The sequence below is a fragment of the Cynara cardunculus genome (genome assembly GCF_001531365.2).
Source record: "Cynara cardunculus var. scolymus isolate 2C chromosome LG 14, CcrdV1, whole genome shotgun sequence".
Lineage (NCBI taxonomy): Eukaryota > Viridiplantae > Streptophyta > Magnoliopsida > Asterales > Asteraceae > Cynara > Cynara cardunculus.
Window position 1 is genome coordinate 12553046 of NC_037541.1, and position 10666 is coordinate 12563711.

Here is a 10666-nt window from a genome sequence, read left to right on the forward strand (position 1 = left end):
CTCAATTTTAATGTTTTTTTTTTTGTCTCTGTCGATATTATAATATGGATTTTTGTGGGTTTGAGCAAACAATAATATTTCTTTTTTTTTAAATATAGATTTGAAGATATCATAAAAAATTTAAAAATATATAAAAGTTTTCATTTTTTTTGTGTAATTTCTTTAATTCAATTTTTTTATTATAATTTAATTTAGGTTTAATGATGAAGTAATTTGTTTTTGATTTAACAAATATAATTTTTATAAAGATAATAATAAGCATTCTGTTAGAACTCAATAATTATTTTAATTATATTTTAGATATATTTAAAATGGAAATTTTATCATGTATTTGATTATATTTATCTAAATTTAGTTACACGAATTCAAATATGGAGCTTAATAAGTTGTACTTATGCACAATTTACTTGTAATCTTGAATTTTAAGTAATATACATCAATAAGCAGTACTTCATGTATAAAAGATGATTTTTTAAGAGTTTTTGTCAAATGTTTTATATAGTATAGATAAACAATAGCCTAAGAAGTAAAAAATTAATTTCAAACTATAAATATTACATAAATTAGCCAATTATTCCATATATATATATATATATGTAAATTATATATACAATGTGCAGCACGATGCGGTTTGAACCGCAGTTTGCTAACTCAAAACCGCAAACCGAACTTCATAGTACGGTTTGATAAAAATGCAAACCTGCATCGCAGAAGTTCTAAACCTCATTTTACGATGTGGGCAGTTTATACGATTTGACAGTTTAGACGAGGACTCCTACAAAGAACCACCCATACTGATGCAATCCCAGAATGCTGACTAACCCAAGTAAAGAGGTGCTTACTAATCGTTGACTGTCCCTTACTGGATTAGGGATGCTTATTTAGTAAGTGAGGTTGTTTAACCATACACTTTGACTGATAAATGACATCGAGATGTTGACTTGGTAAGGAAGGAAAGGCTCTTTTAGAGCATCTCCAACAGAATCAAAATCTTCAAAAAGAAAAAAAAATACATTTTCGAGATTACTATATGAATGCATAATAAGATTATACGATCATGATATATAATCCAAAGGATTGATTGATGCTCATTGCTAGTCTTGTTCTTATTATTGTTTAAAGTTCTCAATTTATTTTGCATATTTAGGCTATTTATCAATCTTCCAACCCCCCCCCCCCTTATATATATACATTTTTTTTATGAATTTGCACGCGGTTAAATGTTAGAACTGAATTTTAGTGTTAAATTGTATTCGTCTTGAAAGTTTATAGTTGTTTATAATTGTAAAGTTAGCGTGTTTGACTTTGTTAGAGTCATGTTGACTTTGACTAGAAGGGTTCAATGTTTGACCCTATATAAAAGTTTGTCTTGTAGTGAATTAGTAGAAAGAGCTTATTGTAAACATTACGTTCATTTGAGAGATATATAGAAGTGTTGACCAGATTGACTTTTCATCTCAAGTTCTTCATTGTGTTCTTATTGTTCATCATGAAGATTGCCATTGAATCTTAGTTGAGATTGAAGATTGATCATTTTGTGGTCTAACAATAATTATATTATTAAAATATTAATTATATCTCCTATACAGTTAATTTTAAGGATTTTCAATGGCAGGAAAAATAAAAAAATAGTTTCTTTTTTTTTAGGTAATCTTTTTTAGAGAGTTCTCCAAATTTGAAGATTTCACCATATATTTCCTACATTCTCTATTTTGGAGAATCTATTGGAGCAAAAATTCTCAAAATCTCTATTTTGAAGAGTTTGTTACAGATGCTCTTACTCGGCCAATGTTTTACCCATACCATATTCTTATCCGGTTAAATTTGTGTATGTAAACCACCCCTTTAGTTCCAAATGGTCAAATTGAACATCTAAGGATAGGCCGAAATCACATGCCAAACAAGCACGTCTAAGGAGTTGTTTACCTAAACACTTAACCGATAAGTGTTTAATGGTAAAAATCAATGCTATTGCTTACTTACCTGGAAAGATTTTAGTCTACCAAAATGACATCATAATTTAACAACTTACCCAATAAGTGCTAACAAATGGCGGATCCAGGATTTTTGTTCAGTGGGGTCACCTTTAAGGTAGACTAAAAACCCGCAAAATCGTCCGATGTGTTTTTAACCTAATTACAACGTTTTCGAGGGAATTTTAAAGTTTTTTGGTTGATTTCGAATGATTTTTTAGTTTTTTTGTCGATTTCTTTTTTGGTTTTTTTGATTGATTTCAACAGATTTTTTTTGTTAGAGTAACGGTTTTGATTGGGGTTGGGGGCCCACGGAAAAATGTAATGGGGGGAAGTGAAAGGTAAATCATCTAAAACCTAAATTTTAACCTATAATTTTTGTTTTTGAGTTTTTGACTGGAGTCCCTTCCCCCCTCCTTTAAACCACTACCCGCCCCTGATGCTAACCGTAGTAAGAGTTGTCGTCATCACTTGCCGGGTAAGACTATCGGTCTTTGCCTTCGCTCTTACCGAGAAAAATTATTGGTCATTGTCATATTGATTCAGTGAGGTAATGTGACTTGATAAACACTTGTCCAAGTAAACATTTGGTAAACGGCCCCTAAGTAGTTGCAAAGTTGAACGTTTGTCGCACTAATCGAGAATACAATTTATTACTATACTAATTAGGAAATAAGGGGCCGTTAACTAAACGCTTACTTGGTAACTGCTTACCAAATAAATATCTTTATCGGATGAACATGATAAAGGCCAAGAATCTTACCGGGTAAGAGCGATGAGAATGATGAAGAGTCTTACCCGGTAAGTAAAGATTACGACTCTTACCCAGATAAACGCTTATCTATAGGAGCCCATTGGTTATATAATAACAACAAATTAAATTATTATTAAGGAATTATGATCTAAATCTAAATTCAACCAATCTTGAATGCAAATGATGCCTTCTTTAAAACAATATAAGTTTCTAAATTCCTACCAATAATCTAAACAAGAGCAACTCCCATCTTGAAACCGATGAAATCGAATTCGATCTTTAACAATAATCTCTCGTTTATATATCATCGAAACGAGTTTGGTACTATCATGACAATCAACGCACACCCGGAGGTTCTTTATGATCCGAATAGGCGAATTAGGATCGGATGCTATAAGTGCGAAAGCAATTGCAAGTCGCTCACTATGATACGATAATGCATCTTCTCGATCTTCGTCTTCTAAATCGAACAACACGTCCATGGTCCGGGCATTGTGCCCGTACTCATGTAACTTTCTATTCATCTCATCAATCTTCTGATAAATTTCTTGAGATCGTGGGTGCGTTTTATCAGCTGTAAGAAACTGATGGAACGCACCACCGATCTCAAGAACACTTGTTCCTGGCATTTTATTGATGCCATTATCTTTCATCAGCGTTCTTACGCGTTTGACACCTTCCCATTTATTCATACGTGCATATATGTTTGATAAAAGCACGTAATTTCCGCTGGTTTCGGGTTCTAATTCGATCAAACGGTCAAGTGCAATTTCGCCAATCTCTAAATTTCCGTGGTTTCTTGTTGCGCCAAGCAACGATCGCCATAAAACCGCGTTCGGCTTCATGGGCATGGTCCGAATTATTTCCATCGCCTTGTGGAGCCGACCGGCTCGACCCAAAAGGTCGACCAAGCACCCATAATGATCAACCTTTGGTTTGAGCCCATATTTCTCCCTCATCGAATTAAAAAACTCGCAACCTTCATCCACGAGCCCAACATGTGAGCAAGCCGAGATCATCGCCACCATGGTCACGTCATCTGGACCGAACCCCTCTGACACCATTTTCTTAAAGAGATCAAGTGATTCAAGTCCATACCCATGAGTAGCGAATCCTCTAATCATCGCATTATAACAAAAAACATCTTTCTTTGGTAATTCATCAAACACTTGGCGTGCAAACTCCAGGAACCCGCAATTCACATAAAGATCAATCAAGGACGTCACAACGAACTGATTAAGCTTCAAATTACGCTTTACGACATAAGAATGCGCCCAAATTCCTTGACTAAAAGCACTCAAGTTAGCACAAGCATTGATCAACGCCACAAAACTAACCTCATTTGGCTTAATTTTCGAACCTTTCTGCAAATCACTAAACAAACACAAAACCTCCATCGACAAATCACTATCATCAACACTATAATTATACGCAGATAATATCGAATTCCACAAACCCAAATCAGGTTGACTAATTTGATCAAAAAGATACCTACAAACACCAAACTTCCCACATTTTGAGTAAAAACTAATCAATGAAGCTTGAACAAACTGATCAATCTCACCGGGTTCAAGAAACTTCAAGACATGTGCGTGTAGGGCTCGACCAGAGTCGAGCCAAGCCGGGTTCGACCCACAAGCCTTAAAAAGTAACGGGTATGTGTAAGAATTGGGTTTGATGGTTTTTATTTTGAGAATTTGAGTGTAGAGAGAGAAAGCCAAGTGGGTGTGTTGGCTATGGTGGTTATGATGGGTTAGGATTGATGAGATCAAGGTGTTGAAAAGGAAGGTGGTGCGGTTCGGAGCTTGGTTGAAGATGGTTAGGGTGTAGGATAAGGAAGTGGTTAGGGTGGAAGATAAGATGGTTGATATTAGTTGGGTGAGAGGGTAAGTGTGAAGGATAAGACCAGTTGTGATGATTTGGGCATGGGTTTGTTGAAATGTGTCAAGGGTTTTGCATTTTGTTATCAAGATTTGGAGAATTGGGTGTTTAGTGAATGGATTTGAAGTTGTTCTCATGGAGTAGAAACAGAAATCAAGATTTCAATCTATTTTGGAAGGCATTGTAAGGGTTGGGTTCCGGTGATAATGAAAGTTATGGTGAGAAGGGTGAGAAGAGATCTCCACCATTGGATCAATCCTAATCGAAGAGAAACACTAGATCAACACTAATGAGACATACTGAATCAATTCCCTTCTAAATCGCTTGAGATCAAAAGTGATCCAAGGGTCTAAATCCCTTCTTACACTTTTCACCTTTAACTCTTATTCTCACACGATCCTTCGTCTTGGAAGGCATTATAAACTGTAAAAACAGAAAGTTACCACTGGTAAACCTGGGAAATTTACAGTTTGATGGTTCTTCATTCTGGATATTGCTTCATCTCTTTTGTTCTTATTGCTACACAGTTTCAATCAGTAACCTTAGCAGAGGCTTCATTATTTACCTTTTGTAGCTGCAAAATGAACAAATCCGTGAGGTTTTAGTTAGGGGTGTAAATGATTCGAGCTTTTCATGAGCTACTCGAGCTTGAGCTTAATTATTCTTGAGCTCAAGTCGATCTCGAACACAAACGAGCCGAGCTTCATAACACCAATGTTCAACTCGGCTCGTTTGAGAACTCAGGTTAAATTTTCCAAGTCAAGCTGAGCAATTCGAGCATACACTGTTTTGAGCTAAACATGCTCAAATGTTCATAAATCATACTATAAAAATATAAAACCAATCGAGTTTGAGCCAATAAACGAGTTGATCGATCGCAAGTTCGAGCCTATAAACGAGCACCGAGCTCGATAATAAGCTAACGAACCATCAGCTTATGACCACTGCTGGGACCTACGCCAGGGGCCGCACCGCCATCTGGTGTCATCCAGCAATCCAGAATTCTAGTTAGCTTACGTAAGGGCACACTCCACACCTCTACCCCGTGTTATAGCTTAACTAGCTACCTATATTATCTTGTGAATTCAATTACATAAAATAATCGGATGATTTCTAAAATCATTAACATATAGTACAAGATGCATGAACTAATATTCTATCATTCGAAAGTCATCCAATCCAAAAAGCTTGATAAGCTTAATGGGACTCATGACTTATTCAGTTAGTTTGGTAGTGACTTAATGATATAGAAAATGGCTTATTAAGTAAGTTTCTACAGGAAGTCAAGATTTTAACTAAACATGTCCCTACCAATTGAAAAACAAGTTACTTCGATCCATGAAAAAACCCTACCAAACAAAAACTCACCAAATCTATACAGACCGATTAATCTACGGAGTCAGTTCTATCACTTAATGGAAAACAACCAACCAAACAGCACCTTAATCTCACATATGATAAATACAAAAGCTTGTGAGCTTCTAAAAGTATGAACAGAAGCATCAGGCATCAGCAATATTCGCAAAATTACAGTAATTACAGAGCTATAAAGTAAAGAACAAGAACCCTAGGTGGTTCAAATTGGCAGAATAACGAAGATACTTACAAAATAAGATGCAAAGTATTTCAGTGGTGTATCAATTCAGAGACGAAGGACGAGAAGGGGGAGCGACGAACTGTAGACGAAGCCATCAGCACTGATTCAATGAAAAAGAACCGAGGGGAAAACGCTGATTCACCTGAAACGAATAGAAATAGTCTTTTCGCGGATTTTGGATTCTCTGTTTTAATCATTTGTCTACTCAAATTTCAAAAGCATCACCACCTCAATTAAAAAGGGATCTAAATGTAAAAAGAACTATGAATAATTAATTTGATTTTTAGATAACGTACTTTTAAAACTTTTATTTTGCTATTTAAGATGTAAAATTTTAAACATTTGGATACTCGACTAACCGGTTAAATACTAATTTTAGATTAAAAAAAATTATTATCGTTACTAACCACGTCAGCAAATAATATTGAGTTGGATATCACATGATAACCGGTTAATGCTTCAATCGATTACTCGGGTACTTAAATTTTTAAAACTTTGCATCTTAAGTACCAAAATGAAAGTTTTGAAAGTACGTTACCTGAAATAAGGATCAAGTCAGAGCACACTACTTTTTCATGCAATTTGCCCTTCCACTACTTGCAGAAGTGCCGAGACTAATTTACAAAATTTGGTCCCTATACTTGCAAACTATGTGCAGAAACTTCTATTTTTTATACTTTGACTCATCTACAAGTTGAGAAGTTGTCACTTGCGGAGGCAATGACATTTTTTAAATATTATGAGAGAAATAATGAAATAATGACATTTTTGAAATGTTATGAGAGAAATGGCTAAGATATGAATATAAAGCTTGAAAATGACTATTTTAATTAATTTCTCGAATTATAAGGCATGGTTCAGGTTCAGGTTCAGGTTCACGTTCACGGTTATAAACAAGGTTTCAAAATAGCATGAGGCATGACGTAGCGATGAGGACAAACAGGGGTTGAACCAAGTGTATTGATACGGTTACACAGGGCACTGTTTTGTTCCTTCGTCGTAGTGAAAAAAATTATAGGGTCATTGATAAAGTGCCAACGTATCAATTTGTTGTGTGTCACTATATATATATTATGAAACTACAATAAGAGCATAAGCTTCATTTAGTTGAGTTGGTTTGCAAAGCGTTTTATGTCCCCTGTAGATCTAAGTTCAAATATTGTTAGTGTCATTTTTTAAGTTTTAGCTTTTAATTTCGATTTTATTATGTTTCTAAAAAGAAATTGCAATTAAAGACTTGAACACATGACCTCACATATATGAAACCAAGTCTCAAACCACGTTCTTCAAAATGTGACTTATGACGACATATTTTTATATCATATATAATATTATATGCATAGAGTTGGGTTCCGGTGAAAAGCGTAATAAGAAATCTCCACCATTGAATCAATCATAATTGAATGTCAACATTGCACCGAATCAGTTCCCTTACAAAATATAATTCTTGGGTAGACATGAGATTAAAAGTGATTAGGGTTCAAATCTCTTCTTATGTTTCTCACGATAACTTCATTTCTCACATGATCCTTTGCCTATATACATAAACATGTATTTTATACTATTATTCAGTAAATCAGTAATAATAAACAATTTAAATTAAGTTATATATTAAAAATTAAAAAATAAGACATTAAAAATATATCTAAAAACAAATGTCATGTTATAAAAACCGTACATTATATTATGTCATGCCTCAGACTTAACGTGGGGTGAGACAAAAGGCTTGAGCCATAGCATGCTATAACGACTGTTGTAATTAGCCTTTTCAATCATTAGTCTATACTATATTATAAAGCATTTGACAAAAACTTTTAAAAATCATTTTTTATGCATGAAGTACTGTTTGTTTATGCATATTACTTAAAATTCAAGATTACAAATAAATTATGCGTAAGTACAACTTATTAAAGCTTCATGTTTGAATTCGTGTAACTAATTGCAGATAAACATATCCTAGAGGAAAAACATCTTATTTTAATTATAAAATATCCAAAATATAATTAGGATAATCATTGAGTTTTAATAAAATACTTAAGTATTATTAAAAAAAAAATGAATCAAACAAATACACAAAAAAAATGAGAAATTTTAAATAGTTAATTTGGTACTAATATCAGTATATTTTTTTCAAATTTTTTATGATATTTCCATATTTATGTTTTATTCAAAAATAAAAACATTATCGTTTTCTCAAAACCACATAAAACCGTATTATAACATCAACTGAGATAAAAAATGAAACATTAAAACCGAGATGTATCTCTCTGCATTATGCGAGTACCATTCTAGTTATAAATAAAATTTGAGTTTTTAAATTTTCTTTTTGGAACTTTTATGAACAATAATACAATATTTTTTAATAATATTTTTATTTAATTTATTTGGTTTTTTTTTTTAAATTTTAGTTTTCAAGATTTTTTCATGTAAAAATATAATTTAAAGTATATTTTAGTTCAAAATTTTAAAAATCGTAGTTATAAAAACATATATAACACACGTGTATAAAAACATATATTTTTCCACCTGGTTGGACCTAGAAACCGGTTATGACACGACAGTCCCATCCAGTTACGATTTTTTTCTGAAATTAGGATCGATCTTTTGAGACATTTCAAGTTTTTTTTTATATTAATCTGGATATCCAACCCGTTATGCGAGCCGACTAATCCCAGGACGACCATCTGCTTTGCATATAGCTCGGAGTCACCGCATTTGAACCTTCGTGGCCACAAGAAGATTTTTATTCGTCATTGGATTTGAACCTGAGACCTCCTAGTACTTTTGACCTTTGGAGCCAAACTCAAACCAATCAAACACCACCCTTATGATTAACATTTCAAGTTTTTACAAATTATAATACACGTTTTCAAAAATTTAATGTTGGTGTAATATCTATAGTTTTTATTGCTAAATTTCAATACTTATAATTATAAAATTTTGAATAACATATTTGTATTTTTAAAATTTTAAAATTTATATATTGTTTTTAAAACCGGGCCAGACCCGTGACTAGATTTGAGACTATGACGAAGGACCGAGCCCTGATCAACCCAGTAAGAAAAACAACTTTTTTAGATTATGACCCATTAAAAAACAACTTAAAACCGATTTTTAGCGGTCTCTAACTTTTATTTTTTCGAGTTATTAAGTTTGTATGCACTCATGGATGTGTTTTTTATGCACTCGATGGTGGTCGGCTGTGGTTTAAATTGGTGGTAATCGACAGTGGTTTAGATGGCAGTGATCGAAGGTGGTCGACGATGATCATATTGGGTTTTACGAGATTATGGTATATTGGGTTAATGACATATTTGGTATTATGAAAATAGAGAATTTCATTCCATCAAAATACAACGTAGTTGCTAAGGAATGTTAAATTTCTTTATTTGTAGAATTTTAAATATTCATTTCATGAAAAAAAAAATGAACCAAACAAGGAAATGAAATGTGATCAATAAAATTCGACATTCCAATTCTATCACGTATCTACAGAATTTGCGAACCAAACGCCCCCTATAGATGTGATATTTATAATGTATTTTTAAATAAAAACTTGATTTTTTAGGTTTATTTAGTGATTTTTATAAATTCAAATTTTTTATTTTTCTAAATAATATCAATTAATTAATCAAAATCTTTTTGAAATAACAACTAAAGTTATATTTTTATAAAAAAAATTAAGTTATATTTTTTCTATACACAAATAATTTCAATAAATAATTTTAATAATATTTAGGCGACGTTTGTTTTTTAAGAGATGCTAAAGGCTGAAGTCTGATTTCATTTATGATTTATAAGTGGTGATCATGAAGTCTGAAATCTTGATCAGTAAAATTGTTTGTTTTTACGTCGGAAGTCTGAAATATAAATCGGTTAATCAAATGCAAAAATATAAGATAAATAGTTTTTGCTAACAAATCTCTTCCAACCCCTAAAATATAAACGAATTGATAAAGGGCAGATTATGATTAAGCGGTATTAAGGGATACGTTTACCACTTAAAATTTCATAGGACATTTAAAGTTCTTATTTTAGAAATAAAACTAACGCTCTTAATACCTAAATATCTAAATGAATCAGATTTAAGAGGTATTAAAAGATAATTTTGAAAAAACAAACATACCTTAATTTGATTATTAACTTTTTTAAATAACACAATTAATTAAAATATCTATACTATATTATAAAACATTTGACAAAAACTCTTAAAACCATTTTTTATGCATAAAGTACTGTTTATTGATGCATATTACTTAAAATTCAAAATCACAAGTAAATTGTGCATAAGTACAATTTATTAAGCTTTATTTTTGAATTTGTGTAACTAACTATAAATAAACATAATCATATACTGGATATACATCTCATTTTGAATATAAAAAATAAAAAATATAATTAATATAATCATTAGTTATAACAAAATACTTAATTATTATATTTATAAAAATTATATTATTA

General features: G+C 32.1%; 1 protein-coding gene across 2 annotated transcripts; it reads right to left on the reverse strand.

The window, feature by feature from the left end:
• Nucleotides 1–2923: 2923 nt before the first annotated feature.
• On the reverse strand, nucleotides 2924–6389 carry LOC112526462 (pentatricopeptide repeat-containing protein At5g43790). Of its 2 annotated transcripts, none has more exons than XM_025136745.1 (2): nucleotides 6215–6389; nucleotides 2924–5182 (listed from the first exon to the last, which is right to left on the reverse strand). In XM_025136745.1, exon 2 carries the CDS (start codon nucleotides 4743–4745, stop codon nucleotides 2946–2948), a length of 1800 nt encoding a protein of 599 aa, XP_024992513.1. In that variant the 5' UTR covers nucleotides 4746–5182; nucleotides 6215–6389; the 3' UTR covers nucleotides 2924–2945. The 2 variants fall into 2 exon arrangements, 1 of the variants encoding a protein (XP_024992513.1); XR_003070605.1 differs by lacking the exon at nucleotides 2924–5182 and adding an exon at nucleotides 5305–5586.
• Nucleotides 6390–10666: the final 4277 nt, after the last annotated feature.

Coding starts and splice junctions, on each gene's coding strand:
- LOC112526462 (XM_025136745.1), bottom strand. CDS start 4,745: ATGAGAACAACTTCAAATCCATTCACTAAACACCCAATTCTCCAAATC.